A 19,186-nucleotide genomic window follows, 5' to 3' on the forward strand; every position below is an offset into this window, starting at 1 on the left:
CCAGACCCAAGTCCATTGAGTCCGTGATGCCATCCAGCCATCTCATCCTCTGTCATCCCCTTCTCCTCCTGCCCTCAATCTTTCCCAGCATCAGGGTATTTTCAAATGAGTCAGTTCTTTGCATCAAGTGGCCAAAGTATTGTTTTTTTTCAGCTTCAGCATTAGTCCTTCCAATGAACACCCAGGACTGGTCTCCTTTAGGATGGACTGGTTGGATCTCCTTGCAGTCCAAGGGGCTCTCAAGAGTCTTTTCCAACACCGCCGTTCAAAAGCATCAGTTCTTCAATGCTCAGCTTTCCTTATAGTCCAACTGTCACATCCATACATGACTACTGGAAAAACCATAGCCTTGACTAGACAGACCTTTGTTGACAAAATGAAATTATTAGGTCAAAAATTATAAACATCTTTTAACTTCTTGGTATGTGAGCAGTGACCTTTGATTTTATTAATTCTTTGCCAAGGATAGTTTTAAAACATGGCTTTAAGTTATTAGAGTAGTGATCTGTAGAGTTAATTATGGTACTTAGGTAAGCAGCCTTAAAATCTGGCATGAACATTTTATTAGCTTTTGATTCTTTCTCTCTGTACTTCCTCTTCTTTCCAGGTAAACACTCTTCATATTGCCTACTGTAAATTGTTACTGTCTTGGGCAAGTAGATAAACAAGCAGTGGCATTAGTTTAAGACAGTTGCCACTTGACTGTCATCTGCACTCTTGGAGAGTTAGAGGGGTAAACTGAAAATACAGATAAAATGGAAAGCACTTTAGTTTTGTTTTAGAACATGTTTGTGGTTCACTCCCCTTGTTTCCACCTTCCTACTTCTAAATGGAATGCTTAACTTAACATTAAAGTTTCTCCTTATTGAGGGTAATTCAGAAGTTTGGTGGGTAGTATAAGCAGGTGACCTTGAGATTAACATGGATAATGGCCTCTTGTTTCCTGTGCATCTCTGCACTTACGTAGATTTTGTTATAGAAGATGGATTTTGATGCATTGCCTCCTTTTGCTGTTGTGTACCTCTCCTCATGCAGCACTTAGCTGTTCAGTTTTATAACTCTTGGACATTCTGTAGTAGTTTCACTCACATATGTTCTTTTATTCCCTTGTAAGATTGTAAGTTTCTCTAGGACTTGCCCACATGTATTCCTACCTTTTTTGGATTCCTTTCTTGACTTTCTCTAAAGAATAGTCTCTCCTTTTGTCTTCTCCCTCATTGCTTATTCCCTCTTTAGTAATGGTTTGTGGTTTCATGATGAAAACTTTTTCTTCTCCACTGCTTATAAAGAGTGTAGATTTTGCTTCTGGCTATGATGGAGCAGACTGTCGCAGACCAAAACTCCTGCTGAGAATAACTAGAAAAGCCTGACTTAAAAAAAAAAAAAAAAGATCTATATGAAGGCATTGGTAAGTTGCCAAGGCAGCCAGGACTTCAGACTTTTGTGGATTCTTGGCAAAGGGAAAGTATTGCTATTAAGAAGCAAAAAGTCCAGCAGAGTTTTATTCATGGGGCTAGGGATACAAAAATTATAGTTCAGGGCTGCCAAGTTAACCAGAGCTTGAGAGGCCAAAATCCCAGAGAGAAGGGGGGTGCATCTCCCCACCTCCACAGCCTCTCCACCTGCCTTTTTTCTGTTGAGGCAAAGGCTTGGTGCAGGGTAAAAGGCTAAAAAGCTCCACAGTAGGCTAATGAAAAGCAAAGCGGTCTCAGCATTTCTTCATCGTTGAGGAGAAAAGAGTTCAGGACCCTTCAAGGAAGGCAGTCTTGGTAAATACCCTAGACTGGGAGGGCTACCAACTAGGAGAGATGTTTTCAAGCTTTGCAAAGCCTGCAGCCAACCTTGAATCAGCTCATGTCCTGATTGGACTGTGAAGTGATTTACTCTGAGTCTGACTGCCAGTCACAGAACATGGTGAATCTTTTATAGGAGTATAATATCCACAGCCTTTATAGTTTTTCATTGCACAGTAGATGGCATTCTAAAAAAAATTACCATGTAAACCAAGAGACCAGACCGGGAATAAAACCAGACAGTACAGAGAAGGATCCATTGTATGCCAGACACTGATAACTTATTCAGTTAGTCTGAAATTGAAGGATGTTTAGGTTGTCTCCACTCTGTAGTATTGTGATTGATCTGCAGGGAATATTCTTGTTCTATATCTTTGTACATATGTATTATTATTAAGATAATGAATACCCATGCTAACTCTGGTCTTTATCAAATTTTTTTATATATGTGAATCTAATACATAAAAGTATTTTGTTTCAGAAGTTTTTAATAAGACTTCTCTGGTGGTCCAGTGGTTAAGAATCCACCTGCCAATGCAGGGGTCTTGGGTTTGATTCCCGGTCTAGGAAGATTCCATGTGCCCTGGGGCAGCTAAACCTAAGCACAGCACCTGCTGAAGCCCACACTCTAGAGCCCATGTGCTGCAACTGCCGAAGCTCGAGTACCTTAGAGCCGGTGCTCTGCAACAGGAGAAGCTACCAGAATAAGAAGTCCACACATAGCAATTGGAGAGTAGCCCCCACGTGCAGCAACCAAGACCCAGTGCAGCCAAAAATGTGTGATAAAATAGTGAAAATTAAAAGTTTTTAATATCTTGAGTAAAATTGAGCATATTTTAATATGTCATCTGAATTTATTTTTTTCTATAAAAAATACATCTACTGCCTGTACATGTCCTTTTGCCCATTGTTATATAGGATTGTTCAGCTTTTTTCCCCCATTTTCTTTTCTTTTTCTTTTTTTTTAATGTTAAAGGGGTAATGAAGAATAATGGCTAAAGGCACTGATTCTGGAGCTAGATTGCCTGAGTTTAAATCATAGCTCTTTCACTTACAGCAGTGAGGCTTTGGGCAAATTATATGCTCTGTGCTTCAGTTTCTCTATCTGTAGAATAGGGATAATAGCATCTCTCCATTGGGTCATTATGAAGATTAGATGAGTTAAAAATACATAGAGTGCTTAGAAATGGACCTGGCATAGTGAAAATACTACATAACTGCCAGTCATCAGAATGATGCTGGTGGTGGAGATAGAGATGGAAATTAGCAAAGAGATTTTTTTATTTGCCCAAGGACAAATAACTAGTAAGTGGGAGTGTCCAGATTAGGATCTAGATTTTGGGACTCTTTAAGGCTAGAGTTCTTTTTATTCTTTTTCATTTTGCTGCATTGATACGAAACTGAACCTACAGAGATAAAAACTCAAGCATAGGTATCTTTGGATTTGAGAGTTATTGTGGTAGTGTCTTCTGAGTATAGTTCAGAGAGGTTCTTTTTCTGATTTTGTATTGAGTGTGGATGCTTTGACAATGACACTTTATTCCTGAGGGTTTGGTACAGTTAGCAAGATACCAGTCTTATAGTTTGTTTTGTTTGTTTGCCTTTATTAATAACCAGTCACACCACCCTAGAGAAGATCCTTTTCAGGAAGGACCATCAAGGAAGGACAGCTGCTCCTACAGTTAACATTAGACTGAATGCAGTACTCAGCTTTGGTCATTGACCATGGGTGTTTGTCATTCTTAGGGTATTATAGCCTTACAGAGTTTTTCTTCCTTTTATGCATGGTGCAGTTGACCCTTGAACTTTTCGAGGATTAGAGGCACCGACCCCCCTGCACAGTTGAAAATCTATATGTAGCTTTATGATGGATAAGTGGATTCAGCCAACCTTGGATTCAACCTCAGATCATGTGATTCTGTAGCAGGTATTTATTGAAAAAAAAAATCTGTGTATAAGTGGACCTGTGCAGTTCAAGCATGTGTTGTTCCAGGGTCAACTGTGATTGTTGGACAGGCATTAAAAAGTATTTCCACCACTGGATTTATAAGTACTAAGATACTCAACATTCAGTGACACCTGAAATAGTTTCTAGTATTTCTTTTCTGTGAGATGAAGGAAGGGTGAGTGGTTGTTTCTGTGCTACTGAAACACTTGGAAAATCCCAGTAGGTTCTGGTGGAGGGATTGGTGGGCTTTGGGACTAATTCCTCTGGATTAAGGAGGGTGATGTTCCCTTTTCTGGTTCTTTTGACATCTTGTTGCTGTGCTTCCCCTGCCCTCAAATTTATTTCTTAGAGCAGTTTTAGTTTTACAGCAAAAGTGAGAGGAACATACAGAGCTATCCCATATGATCCCTGCCCCCACACATACATAGCTACCCCCATTATCACTATCACTCACCAGAATGGTAGCTTTGTTACCAAGGATGGACGTACAGTAACACCTCATAAATCACTCAAATTCCTTAGTTTAACTTACTCAAGGAAGTGGATCAAAAAAGATATTGCTGTGATTTATGTCAAAGAGTGTTCTGTCTGTATTTTCCTCTGAGAGTTTTATAGTGTCCAGCCTTATATTTAGGTCTTTAGTACATTTTTAGTTTATTTTTTATATGGTGTTAGTGTTCTAATTTCATTTTTTTTTTAACATAGAGCTTTCCAGTTTTCCCAGCACTACTTACTGAAGAGACTGTTTTCTCCATTGTATAGTCTTACCTTCTTTGTCATAGATTATTTGGGTGTGTGAGTTTGTTTCTGGGCTTTCTGTCCTGTTCTGTTGATCTGTATTTCTGTTTTTGCAGCTGTACCAGACCGTTTTGATTACTGTAGCTTTGTAGTATAGTCTGAGGTCAGGGAGTCAGATTCCTCCAGCTCTGTTTTATTTCTCAGGATTGCTTGGATTATTTGGGGTCTTTTGTGTTTCCATATAAATTTTAGAACTTTTTGTTCTAATTCTGTGAAAAAATGCCATTGGTAATTTGATAGGGATTGCACTGAATCTGTAAATTGCCTTCAGTAGTATATTATTTTGAGAGTATTGATTTCTACCAATTCAAGAACCTGGTATATCCTTCCTTCTGTTAGGGTCATCTCTAATTTCTTTCATGAGTGTCTAAAGTTCATTTTTTTTTTAAGCACTGAATAATATTCCATTGTCTGGATTATCAGCTTTCAAATATAATAGACAGTTATTTTACCAGCAAAAGTGAGTTTATTTGGGAATAGCCAGAAAAATTGAAATTCAAGATATGCAAACTATGGCAGACTGGAGGCAAATCCAGAGAATAAGGAAGGGGAATTTGCTTTTACAGGGAAAAGAGGGATGTTGGGAAGGGCTGTAATAGCCAAAGAGTCCATGGAGGAAGCTGGGAGTACAAAGTATGGAGGCTTCTCATCGGTTGAGCTGCTGCATGTGTGATTGGTAGAGTTGATTTTCAGTGGAAGGAAGTTTTCTTCTTGCTAGATAGTAAAGTAAGCAACACCTTTCTGTCACAGATACAGGTGTATCAGTTCAGTCGCTCAGTCATGTCCGACTCTTTGCAACCCCATGAATTGCAGCACATCAGGCCTCCCTGTCCATCACCAACTCCTGGAGTTCACTCAGACTCACATCCATTGAGTCCGTGATGCTATCCAGCCATCTCATCCTTGGTCATCCCCTTCTCCTCCTGCCCCCAATTCCTCCCAGCATCAAAGTCTTTTCCAATGAGTCAACTCTTCACATGAGGTGGCCAAAGTACTGGAGTTTCAGCTTTAGCATCATTCCTTCCAAAGAAATCCCAGGGTCGATTTCCTTCAGAATGGACTGGTTGGATCTCCTTGCAGTCCAAGGGACTCTCAAGAGTCTTCTCCAATACCACAGTTCAAAAGCATCAATTCTTCGGTGCTCAGCCTTCTTCACAGTCCAACTCTCACATCCATACATGACTACTGGAAAAACCATAGCCTTGACTAGACGGACCTTAGTCGGCAAAGTAATGTCTCTGCTTTTGAATATGCTGTCTAGGTTGGTCATAACTTTTCTTCCAAGCAGTAAGCGTCTTTTAATTTCATGGTTGCAGTCACCATCTGCAGTGATTTTGGAGCCCCCAAAAATAAAGTCTGACACTGTTTCCACTGTTTCCCCATCTATTTCCCATGAAGTGATGGGTCCGGATGCCATGATCTTCGTTTCTGAATGTTGAGCTTTAAGCAAACTTTTTCACTCTCCTCTATCACTTTCATCAAGAGGCTTTTTAGTTCCTCTTCACTTTCTGCCATAAGGGTGGTGTCATCTGCATATCTGAGGTTATTGATATTTCTCCCGGCAATCTTGATTCCAGCTTGTGTTTCTTCCAGTCCAGCATTTCTCATGATGTACTCTGCATAGAAGTTAAATAAGCAGTGTGACAATATACAGCCTTGACGTACTCCTTATAGCTCTTCCTATTTGGAGTAACTGACAGATACAGAGGGACATGAGCACTCCCCCTACAGGCCTGTCCCTACTCTAATTTTGGCTGAGTTTTCTTTGATTATTAATAATTTTACAGTATGTACCTCAGTTTATTTATCCATTTACTTACTGAAGGATATTTTGGTTGCTTCCAAGGTTTGGCAGTTATGACCAAAAGTACTATCAACAGTTATTCACAGGTTTTTGTGTGGATGTAAGTTTTTAACTCATTTAGGTAGGTATCAAGGAGTGCAATTGCTGGATTGTATTGCAACCCACTCCAGTATTCTTGCTTGGAGAATTCCATGGGCGGAGGAGCCAGATGGGTTATAAGTCCATAGGGTCACAAAGAGTCGGACATACTGAAGTAACCTACACACACACACAAAAACGCACACATGGTAAAAGTATGTTTAGTTTTGTAAGAAATTGCCAGATTGCCTTCCAAAGTGAGTCTATCATTTTGAATTCCTACCAGCAGTGAATGAGAATTCTTGTTGCTCCACATCCTCACCAACATTTGGTATTGTCAGAGATTTGGATTTTAGTGCTTCTAATTAGGGATTTAGTATGTGTGTGCGTGCTTATACTCTTTGTGACCCTTTCGACTGTGTCCGCCAGGCTCCTCAGTCCATGGGATTCTGCAGGCAAGAATACTGGAGTGGGTTGCCATGCCCTCCTCCAGGAGATCTTCCTGACCCAAGGAATTATCCTGACCCAGGGACTGAACCTGCATCTCCTGTGTCTCCAGCACTGCAGGCGGATTCTTTACCTGCTGAGGCATAACATTGTGTAGCAGCATCTTGTTTTAATTTGTAATTCCCTAATGACATATGATGTTGGGCTTTTTTTTTTTTTTTTCCATTTGCTAGTTTGCTACATCTTCTTTACATTAAACCTTCTTTGATGAGGTGTCTGTTAAGGTCTTTGCCCATTAAAAAAAAATCAGGTTGTTTTCTGATTAAGTTTTGATGTTCTTTGTTTATTTTGGATAACAGTCATATCAAATACATCTGTTGCAAATGTTTTCTTCAAGTCTGTGGCCTTTCTTCTCACTCTTTTGACATTGTCTTTTGCAGAGCAGAAATTTTTAATTTTAATGAAGTCTGTCTTATGAATTACTTATCTTATGAATCATGTCTTTTATATTTTATCTAAAAAGGCATCACCTTACCAAATCATGTAGATTTTCTCCTGTTGCTCTCATTTTTTGATAGTATTGCAGGCATTGCAACCACAGTTTCAGCTTTTGGAGTGGAGGGAGTTGATATGACTCTAGAAAGGTAGAGGGAAGTAAAGAGAAAATTAAGAAAAGTTAAGTCCCACATCAGCAGACAGGAACTATTTTGTTGTTGTTGTTAAATTAGTGTTCTTTCTGTACTAAAATTCAGGGAACCTGAAAGGTTAATCATGATTGATAAATATCTTAGTATAATTAAAATGTTAAGTGTATACGTGTTCTCCAGTAACCTTTAAGAGGCATTGTAAATGACTTTGATTTAAAAGAGGAGATTTTCATTTCTCTGACCTTTTTTCCTGCTTCATTTCTCATAATAGTCCAGGTGGATTGAAACCATATTTCATAAGGCTTCTAAGAAATTATTTGGATTTATAGCTACGCTTATGTAAGTTTAAATCCTAATAGCATTTTTACCCATTATATAATAGAGTGTTTCAGAATTTAGAGAAACCTATTGAGTAGTAAATGAAAATGAGATAAGAATATTATTAGAGGCATACCTTGGAGATACTGAGAATTTGGTTCCAGACCACCATAATAAAGTGGATACTGCAATAAAGCGATAAAACCGAAGTGTTTGGTTTTCCAGTGCACGTAAAAGTTCATTTTATACTACACTGTAGTCTGTTAAGTGGGCAGTAGCATCATGGTTTAAAAAACGGTGTACATACCTTAATTTAAAAATACTGATCATCATCTGACAATAACAAGGTTGTCATAAACCTTCAATTTGTAAAAAGCACGATACCTGTCAAGTGTAAGAAAGTGAAGCACAATAAAGCTGGATAAGCCTGTGCTGAATCATTCACTCTGGAAGTTAATCTCATTTCTCCAGTAGAAACTGAGATCTGACGAGATTTTAATCCATGCCTTGTGTATATGTGTCTCAGGAGGGCTCTAAGACACAGCCCCCCTCACCCCCGACAGGTTTGATGATTCACTAGCAGTGCCCCCAGGACTCAGCACATAGTCCTAGTCCTGGCTGTGATTCATTGCAGTGAAAGGATACAGATTAAAATCAGCAAAGGGAAAAGGAACATTGGACAGAGTCCAGGGGAAACCAGGCATAAGCTTCTAGAGTTCTCTCTCAGTTGAGTCTCACAGGACATGCTTATTTCCCCCAGCAACAAGTTGTGACTGCATGTGTTAAACGGTGCGAACCAGGGAAGCTTCTTAGAGGTTTATTGCCCAAAGTTATTATTAGGGGCTGATCATATAGGGACTGTCTGCCTAACATGTTTCAGAATTCCAGAATCCCATCAGGAAAAAAGGTATTCAGCATAGCTACATAGTTTATGTAGACAGTTAGGTAACGGTGAGCCTGTACCTAATCAGGGTGCCTGAGAACTCTACCCAAATCTTCCTAGCCACCAGTTAAGGGCTCAAGCCTTAAGATAGGCAGTTAGGCCTGCTGCTGTTGTCTGTTCTGCATTGTGTGTGTGTATATGTGTGTAGCATTTAGCATGTGATCGTCTTATTAAATGTTAGCTGCTTTTATCATAGGGATTCTTCATTGATTACTGCTCCTACTAAATGTGATCCTCTGCATTCCTGTGAAGTAGATTTGGCCAGTATTTTAATTTCCATTTGATAGATGAGACCAAGGCAAAGAGAATCATTGATACAGCTAGATACTCTCACTTAATTGACAGAGCAGGTGTCAGAACCTAATGTGTTCTTGTTGCAAGCCAGTAGGGAAGAAAAAAATTATTTTTGCCTTGTTGACATTTCTAGAGGGCATTATTAAAATAGGAAAAGGCTTAAATATTTAAGTTAATGTCACATTGGACCAGTTCATGACCTTTTATGTTTAACTGTTTTTGTATTCAAGAATTACTTTGTTGACTGTGTAATTTTTTGAACTTTTGGGCATGATGCCAGTTAATGAAGCACAGTCTTGTTGGGAGAAGTTGCAAAAAGTGACTGTTTAGCATTTTTTATCTTTAAAACATCAAGATTCATTAATCTTAATCCAACAGTAAGATAATCTATATCAGTACTAATCTTGGTGAGTAGAAATTAATCCTACCCTTGTCATTACCATTTACCCTCAAATGAGTCAAGTCAAGGCATAGTAATATTTTGTCAGTATGCCGAGTTCTTACTTGGCCTTATATATGAACTTTGAGATTTCTTAGTAAGTATCCCAAAGTGAATTTAACTTTTCATATAATAAATGTATCAAAGCAGTTGGGTAATTATCTTCGTTTCTCTTAAGTTGTACTTGCAAATAAACCAGACCAAACTACCATTTCTTAATCTCGTCAATACCAGAGGCAGTTTTATAGTTATTAGATTCTACTGCATACCACTCTACTGTCTGAAAATAGTTTACAAAGTGTTTTCACTTTCCTTATATTCATTTGACCCTCATACTTGGCTGTCATAGTAAGTATTTTTCTGATTTTTAGAAGAGGAAGTTAAGACTGACTTATCTGAGACTCTGGAAGCTTCTAAATTTGGGATCAGGCTTTTAATTTTGTTATATTTACACTATGTAATAAAGATGTTAGGCTCTTTGGACATTTCCTTCTAAATGCCATCAAGAATTATTTTAAAGAAAACAAATTCTCTAACAGTAAGTAAAAATTATAATAATTTTTATCAGTCTGTCACTAAAGTATTTTTGGTCCCTTGTGTTGGATAGTAGACTTATTAAAAGCCTGAATAAGAGTATGCTCCTTATGTTGCTTCCAAATAAAAATATAGATTTAGAATTTTTAAAAGTAGATATGAGAAGTCTTACACTTTGTACCAGAAGAAACTGTGATAGAATTTGTTACTATATTTTGGCCCGAGGAAGTTCTTTCCAAATATGATGCAAAATGCAGAAGTCATGAAGGAGAAGTTTGATTAATATAACTATACAGAAATCACCACTGTAAGCAAAGTCAAGACAGATGATAAACTAAGAAAAGTATTGATATTCATGTGACACGAGGGTAATTTTTCTTACATAGAGCTTTAACAAATCTGGAAGAAGAAGTTAACTCCAACAAGAGTAAAGGAAATGTATATACTTTTCATATCAAAGGAAATGTAAATTATTCAAATATATGAAAAGTACTCAGTTTCATTAATTAAGCACATAAGGTGCAGAATTTCACCAGTTAGATTGGGAAAGCTAAACAATTTCAGCACTCATTGTGCTGGCAAAGGTGTGAGGAAATTGCAGTCTCATGCATCACTGGGGGTACTATAAGTGTACAGGCTTTATGAAGGGGGATTTGGTATTGTCCGCCAGAATTACAGAAGCACATATTCTTTGACTTAGCAGTTCTGATTCCAGCAACTTAATCTATGGATATACTTGTAGATATGCAAAACAATCCATATGCAAGATCACTCATTGTAACATTGTTTTCATAGTTACTGGAGATTTAAACTTACTTCATACCTCTAATTTGGTCCTCATTTTTATTCTTAGGAGTAATTTGTCTTTTCTCTCTTTTTTTTCCTTAACCAGTTTTGAGTTTTGCTTCTAAATCATCTCATAGTACCATGTGAAAAATAGAGTCATCCCGTAGTTGTTAGTTTGTTTTTTTTTAACTTTTTATTTGATATTGGCTTCCCTGGTAGCTCAGTTGGTAAAGAATCTGCCTGCAGTGCAGGAGACGAGAGTTTGATTCCTGAGTCGGGAAGATCCCTTGGAGAAGGAAATGGCAACTCACTCCAGCATTCTTGCCTGGAAAAAATCCCATGAATGGAGGAGCCTGGTGGGCTGCAGTTCATGGGGTTGAAAGAGTTGGACATGACATAGTGACTAAACCACTTATATTGGAGCTAATTAACAATGTTGTGGTGGTTTCAGGTGGACAGCCATACATTTACATGAATCCATCCTCTCCCAAACTCCCCTCCCAGTGGTTGTTATCAGTAGAAATCTACTCTGGCAGAAAAGGAATTTATTGAGAAAGAATATTGGGTAAGCTAAAGTTATCAGCCAGGTAGCTACAGAACTTGGCTTGGAAAATGGCAGTTAAGATCCAAGAGCAAAGTCTATATAATATGAATTCTTTGAAAATTTTTATAACTTCTTTGAGACCTAGTGTGTTTTTAATTGTTCCTTGTTGCTTTAGGAATATATATTTTGTTCATTGAATTCATAAATACATAATCAAGTTTGTTAACTTTATTGTTCAATTTTTCTGTATTTTTATTACCTTTGCTCTGCCTGATCTGTTTTTAATTGGGATATGTTAAAATTTTTTACTATAATTTTGGATTGATTAGTTTCTCTTGTCATTATTTTGTTCTGTGGTAGGTTCATACAAGTTCATAATTATTGTATCTTGTTGATGAGTTCACTTTTTCATCATATATAGTTTCCGTCTTTATACCTTAATTCTTTTTCTCTTAATTTTGCCATGTACTAGTTCTGTGGTCTTGGGGAAGTCATTAACCCCTCATTTTCCTTATTGTAAAATGGTTATAATACCTGCTTTACAAGGTTTCTGTGAAGATTCACTGAGAAAATGTCTATGAAATATTGTTCAGGAATAAGTTCTTCATAAATGGATTAAAATTATTTTCCTTTTTTTGTCTTAAGGGTTTTGCTTTTCTCTTCCCTTTCCACTGCTCTTTTAGAGCATCTGCTTTTAAATACTATTTGCCTGTAATTAGAAATGTTCTTAAGAGATATGATTAAGATAGTCATCAGGAGTTTATTTTTTAAGTGGATGAAGGTGATAGAATGTTTTCCTCCCAAGCCCTGGGTCTAATAATTCTCTCCTGTTTGGTACAGCTTTAAGCTCCTGTTTCCCGCATCTGCATTAGGTCCAGTGTTTCTGTCTAAGAATCTTCCACATTTCTCTGGTGTAAATGAGTCTTTCTAAAGTAGTTGAGACAACTGAAAAAGGACGAAAGTCACCTTTTTGAGGAGCCCACTTTTCTACAACAGATATTATCAACCTGAATGGATGTAGAGTTATTAGTAAGTCTTAAATACCATGTTTAAGTCACTAAATATATACATGGGGGTGTATAGAAGTGTCATGTACATGTAAGAAGGCTGAAGTGTGTGTTTTCTCCTTCCTTTTTATAGCATTTAGGACTTATCTTTTATTTGTTCCTAAGTTGGATTTTTATTTTTTATATAACCAATGTGTATTGTGTGCCTCTTGTGGGCCTGGAATCTCGGATTTAAAACTATATATAGAGACGAGAAGAACACAGAATTTCAGCTGAGAAAGCAACATAAAAGGTTTAGAAACATGTGGCATATATATTGTAATTAGGTAGTCAAGAGTTGAGAGGGACAGTGCTTTAGAAAGATGAAGTTGTGACCAGTCTCTGGAAGACCTTCAGTGACATTGAAGAGTTTTGACTTTATTCTATAGGCTGATCGAAACTGCTGAAGGCTTTGAGGATAAAAAAATCAGGGTATTTACTGAAAATATTCATAGGTTGTAATCTGTTGGCAGTGTTGACAAAGTAGAAGGAAACAAGTATAAGTAAACCTTCAGCTCATTTACAATGTCACTTGGTAATACTTAACTGAGAACTTTTTTTTAAAAAATGAAGTCAGTGACTTTTGGCCGTGCCAGTGGTGCAGTGTGCGGGATCCTGGTTTCTGGGTCAGGAGTCAAACCTGCGCCTCCGTCAGCGGAAACACAGAGTTTTACTCACTGGACTGACAGGGAAGTCCCGAACTAAGAGCTTTAAATATAGTTTTCCTTGAGGTCTTTTACCATGTTACTTTTATCAGTGAGACCCTTCAGACCACTCTGTGTACTATTTTTTCCTTCCATCTTATGTTTATTTTCCTTCATAGCCCTTAGTACCATCAGCGGTATTATACACACGCACTTGTCTGTTTCTCTCCACAATTTTGTAAGCTCCATGATAGCAGGACTTTATTTTTTCAGTGCTTCTCCCCAGTGCTTAGGACTGTGCCTGGTTTATACCCTTTAGTAAGTATTGGTTAAATGAATGAATGAATTTTCAGACTGTGGGAAGATGACCACAATTTTTATGTGGTTTATGATGTAGGAAAAGATCTTGGTTCCTTCCTAGAAAGTTCTGTTAAAAAGTGTTTTCTTTTCTCATTTCTCCAGAGTTTATATTCAGAGCACCAATCAAATTAAGCAAGCCTGGGGAATTTCGTGAGGAATATGAAAGCCTGAGAAAGGTATAGTATACATATTATTATGCCATTCATTTTCTTAAAGTAAATTGGAATAATGACATTAAAGAGTACTTAGTGGAAGTTAGATTTAATAGGGAATTTTAAAATTGATAACGTAGAACCTGTCTGCATTATAGCAAACAGATGAAAATGTAGCTCACAGAGCTTATCATACACCTGCCACAGTAACTGGCCACCAGGAGAGGTGTTCTTGGCATTTAAATGTCAGTTAAAAGCTAACATTTAATCTTTAATAATAATAGCTTGTATTATTTTTCATTATCTTATAAGGTTACTCTAATTACATATGTTCTGTAAGAACTGTAACTTAGACTGATAAAGGGGTAGTGGAATAATTACTACAGAGAACATTTACCATCAGGAAAGCTTTTAGCTGTGTCCACATCATCTTATTTTTGATGTTTTTCAAGGTAATAGTCTGGGAATCATTTGGAAAATTAAGACTTCAAAAAGTCTGGTTATAAGAAGTATAAGATTTGTATTATCCTTTCCCAGCCCTCTCCCTGAACCACCATCCCTTACCTAAGATCATAATGGTTAGATAATCACTCTACATGTAAATGTTTTAATATTTTATAAAGACAAATAACCCATTTAATCTGAATCGGACATCATCATAAAGCAGAGGCAAGACAATAACATTATTGCGGCATTTTAGACTGAATGAAAGGTCATGTTAAAGAGAAAGAGAAGAGAAAAAAGACTGTGCTTAATTTCTATATATTTGATCTTTTCTTTTAAATGAGAGTGTCAAATGTTGACATGGACTGACTTGCTCCTTTTATATTAGAGTTGTGTTTTTTTTTCATTTTAAATCAGTTACAGAGCTTTTTTCTACATAGAAGGTAATTGTTCTCAGGGGCTACATGAAGAGAACCACAGATTTCTTTTAAATAAAATTCCAGAATATGCAGATATTTAGTTTTAATGTAACTTTTTAGAAATTTGGAGAATATGGAAATTTTAAAGCTATCAGCTTGAATATAATGAGAAAATAAGGACTCAGAGGTAGAAAAAAGAAGTAAAGCAGAAGGCATAGTAAGTGTAGAGATTTTTTATAAACCTTAGTAGAGAGAAAGAAACCTTGGGGAACTATCCTTTTGTTCCTGTTAGGAGGGAGGGACAGAAAAAATAGTTTTAAAAGTGACTGATAGCATAATGTTGTTGAGTGAAGCCATGACCATCTCATTCTGTATAAACTGGATTGGAATTGAAAAACACTCACCTATGTCATTGTGTTGAATAAATTTAGCCATAGAGTCTCCCTGCCCCCCTTCCCCAAGTACCCAAGTTATCCTTCACCCATTGTATTATCTGGAAAATGGAAATCCAAGTCATAGAACCAAATTATAGCGGAATACTACTCAGCAACAAAAAGGAATGGAACACTGACACGTGCTACCAAATAGATGAACCTGGAAAAGATGCTCAGTGAAAGAAATCAGATGGAAGAAACCACATATTGTATGTTTCTATTTATAGAAAATGTCTAGAATAGACAGAAGTATAGAGACAGTAGATTAATGGTTGATTGAGTAGAGGTGGGAATGGGGGTTAACAGTAAATGGGCATGAATGATTTTATTGCAGTGATAAAGGTTTCTAAAACTGATTTATGGTATGTTCCACAACTTGGTAAATTTACTAAAAATCATTGAATTATATATTTGAAATGGATGAATTTTATAACATGTAAAAATATGCCTCCATAAAGTAAAAAAATTAAAATACTAGACATTTGGATGGAGAACTTGATAAAAAGATGTCTTTTAGAATGCATATTTTCTGAAACAAAACAAATATATAATTATCTAGGTGAATCCCTAGGGAAGGGAGATATTTAAAAGTTTTTACTGAGCAAGTGATGGAAATTAATTCTACACAACTCATTACTAATTTGATGTATAATACACTTTGCTTAGTATACTTTATTATTTTGTTTAAATGACAGTAAAAACCTTTATAAAGGCTATAAAAAAGTTATCAGGAAGTTTTATTCCCCTGATTCTAGGTCTTTTAAAAGATGTTTGCTTGCTAATCATAGATCCTTCTACCCATGGTGTAGTATTATGCTTACTGAGGTTACTATGAGTGTCTAAATTTTATGATTCTATAAATAGATTTATATTTCTAAATATGTTTAAAATTTTCTTCCTGTCATGTGTTATAGCTAATTTTGTCTTTTTCATGCAAAAATATGCAGAGCAAACTGTGAAAGTTCTTCTTCTTTTTTTTATTTTCCACTCTCTTCCCCAGAGATAACTAGCATCAACAGTTTAGTGTATATCCTAGATTTTTAATGTACTCCACACACTACATATGCTTTAGTCTTTTTCAGTAAAAATGAGATCATGATGTATATTCATTTATTCAGCAAATATTTATTATGTCCTTACTGTGTGCCGGGTGCTAGGGATATGATGCTGAAAAAGACACCCAAGGTTCTTGCTGTCAGGGAGAGTCCATTCTAGTGGGAAAGACGAACAGTAAATAAGCAAAAAAGTATTTAATATATATTAATAAAGCAAGGTAGGAAGAGTTACAGGGGAGTGGAAGGGAAACTTGAGACACAAAACGACTGTTTTTAATACAGGGATCAGGGAAAATGTCAGAGAAGGCAACATTTGAGTTGCTACCTGGAAGAGGTGAGGGAGCAAGCCAAGTAAAGTTGTGAGTAGAGAGCATTCCTGGCAAAGGAAACAGCAGACACACAGGCCTTGAGATGGAAACAGGTTTTCCTTGTTAAAGGAATACCTTGGCTGGAATGGTAAAGCATCTGTCTACAATGTGGGAGACCCGGGTTCGATTCCTGGGTTGGGAAGATCCCCTGGAGAAGGAAATGGCAGTCCACTCCAGCACTCTTGCCTGGAAAATCCCATGGACAGAGGAGCCTGATAGGCTACAGTCCATGGGGTTGCAAAGAGTCGGACATGACTGAGCAACTTCACTTCACTTGGCTGGAACTGAGTGTACAAATTGTGGATGGAAGTGCGGTATGGGGATTTGGTATGATGTGAGTTGCGAGAGAGAGGAGGGCCATATCAGAGACCACCTAGTTGCCTGCTAAGGACCCTAAGTTTATTTCAAGTGTGATGGGAAGCCAGTAATATGATCTGACTTATATCTGCCTGCAATGCAGGAGACCCCCTTTCGATTCCTGGGTCAGAAAGATCCACTGGAGAAGGGATAGGCTACCCACTCCAGTATTCTTGGACTTCCCTTGCGGCTCAGCTGGTAAATAAGCCGCCTGCAATGGTGAAGACCTGGGTTCTATCCCTCAGTTGGGAAGATACCCTGGAGAAGGGAAAGGCTACCCATTCCAGTATTCTGGCCTGGAGAATCCTGTGGACCAGTCCATGGGGTCACAAAGAGTTGGACATGACTTTCACTTTCATACTTTTAAAAGGTCTCTATTTGCCTCATGGGGAATGAACTGTAATGGGCCTAGGAATTAGGAATTGTACTTACTATCAATAGTACAGACTCCAGTATTCTTGGGCTTTCCTGGTGGCTCAGATGGTAAAGAATTCACCTGCAGTGCAGGAGACCTGGGTTCAATCCTTGGGTTGGGAACATTCCCTGGAGGAGGAAATGGCAACCCACTCCAGTATTCTTGCCTAGAGAATCCCATGGACTGAGAAGCCTGTCAGGCTGCAGTCCATGGGGTCACAAAGAGTAAGACACGACTGAGCAACTAAGCAGAGCAGTAGAGACCCCAACATAATGACTCAAATAAATGAGGAGTTTTATTTTTTCAAGTAACAAAAAAGCTGGAGATGAACTGTCCAGGACTGATAGGCAGGTCTAGGACATCAGAGGTTCAGGGTCCTTTTGTTTTTCTGTTTAGACATCTTTTAGTGTGCCTGTCTCCTTGTGGTATGAGATGGTTGATCCTTTTCTAGAATTTCATCTAGACAGAAGGTAAGGCAGAAGGGCATATGTCAGCTGAATTTGGTCTTTTAAAGAGCTTTCTCCAAAGCCCCACCCAGTGACTTCACCTATATTTTGTAGTTTAGTGTCAGACTCCCTGTGGCTGTCAGGAAAGCTGGGAAACATAGTGTTTTAGCTGGGTACATTAGCTTCCTCAGTAAAACTAGGATTCTTTTAGTAAGAAATGAAAAAATGAATACTGGGTAGGCAGCTAGCTGTCTCTGCCTCATGGGACAAAAATGGAAATAAGACCAATTAGAACACGGAGTGAGCAATGGGTTGGGTTTAGCCAGGATTCGTAAGTATGCTAAGAAGTATGACAGAGGGAGTGATGCAGTGGACCTGAAGGTGTATACAAGGAGGTTGTAATTTTGGATTGTGGTTACTTTAAAAAGGTTGGTTGAGGAAGGAATTGAGAACATGAGGGGCATGGTGGACAGTGAGAGTGGTAGAGTTGGTCGACTGGAAGTTTTGATGGTGATAAAGAATTATGAAAGTAGGGTGACTAGCATATTAGTAAAGCTGGAAACCTAGAAGTGGTGGTCTAAATGTGAGAGGCTTAAATGTGATGCTGAGAGGTAGTTTTAGTTATTGAACATGACAGTTTGGGGTATGATTATGGGAGGAGGTAACTGAAATAGGATGGAAGAAAAGATTTATCTAGAAGGAAGTGAAGAACCTGAGAGAAAATACTGCTATTGAAATCTTCAGGAATGATCACTGGAGCAGCTGGGCAGAAACTTGGGTGCTGAGGTTTTCTGTGAATAAGGGGAGTTGACAGGCAAAGTAGGTGACTACCACAGAGAAGGGTTGTGAGTATTACAGTCTAATGGTAAAGACTTCAAAGAACCTAGGAATTTTGAGGAAAGATATGATCTATTCTGTAGCCAGTTTCTTTTCTTTTTCTGACGGTATGTTTTTGTGTGTGTGGATGGGAAGCAAGTGCTTTCATGTAGGTACTTTTTTCATACCGAATGATATTTCATGGTGTGGATGAGGCGTATGTAATTCATTTAACCACTAATCATTTAAATTGTTTCCCATTTTTCCCAATTTTGAAGAGATATTGCACTAAACATGTATGAATATATCTGAGCTAATGTTAAGTTAGATTCCTAGAAGTGAAAGTGTGGGTCAAGTGGTATACACACTTTGTATTTTGGTGGATATTAAAAAGACTTTTTCAACCTCACTCTCTCATCAACAGTAAAAGAGAGTCCCTTTTCATTATTTTTAATATTTTTCTATCTCCTGAATAAAATATCTCATTGTTTTCATTTACATTTCCTGAATTACTAGAAAGGAGGAGCATCTTGTGCTTACTGGCCATTTCTTTTTGTGTTTGTGTGAATTGCTTATTTAGCAATTTCACGCCTTTAAGTGCGAAAACTAGTTCCATCTTCTGCATATTTGTGATCTTGTTTGCTAATGGCATGCTATTTTTTTCTGTATTATAGATATGTTCCATTAAAGAGAAGTTTCCTGACATTTCATGTTGTTTTAAGCAGAAGGAGAATATTAGAATGTGCTCAGCCCTCCATCTTGTTGCATTGATTGGGGAAAGAATTTTGTTATCCCTGTGTTGGGAGCTTCCCCTGGAGGAGGGCATGGCAACCCACTCCAGTATTCTTGTGTGGAGA

At 37.6% G+C, this 19,186-nt stretch overlaps 1 protein-coding gene and 1 pseudogene across 1 annotated transcript in view; both read left to right on the forward strand.

The window, feature by feature from the left end:
• RNF169 (ring finger protein 169) overlaps window positions 1-19,186 on the forward strand; it is an 87,591-nt gene that overhangs the window by 19,552 nt on the left and 48,853 nt on the right. The window contains exon 2 of the mRNA XM_040258822.1: window positions 13,526-13,599. Within this exon, the coding sequence (XP_040114756.1) occupies window positions 13,526-13,599 (74 nt within the window). The remainder of the gene's footprint in view (window positions 1-13,525; window positions 13,600-19,186) is intronic.
• The window catches only part of LOC120876055, a 6,259-nt pseudogene continuing 3,684 nt past the window's right edge, over window positions 16,612-19,186 (forward strand).

The sequence above is a fragment of the Oryx dammah genome, unplaced genomic scaffold, assembly GCF_014754425.2.
Source record: "Oryx dammah isolate SB20612 unplaced genomic scaffold, SCBI_Odam_1.1 HiC_scaffold_17, whole genome shotgun sequence".
Lineage (NCBI taxonomy): Eukaryota > Metazoa > Chordata > Mammalia > Artiodactyla > Bovidae > Oryx > Oryx dammah.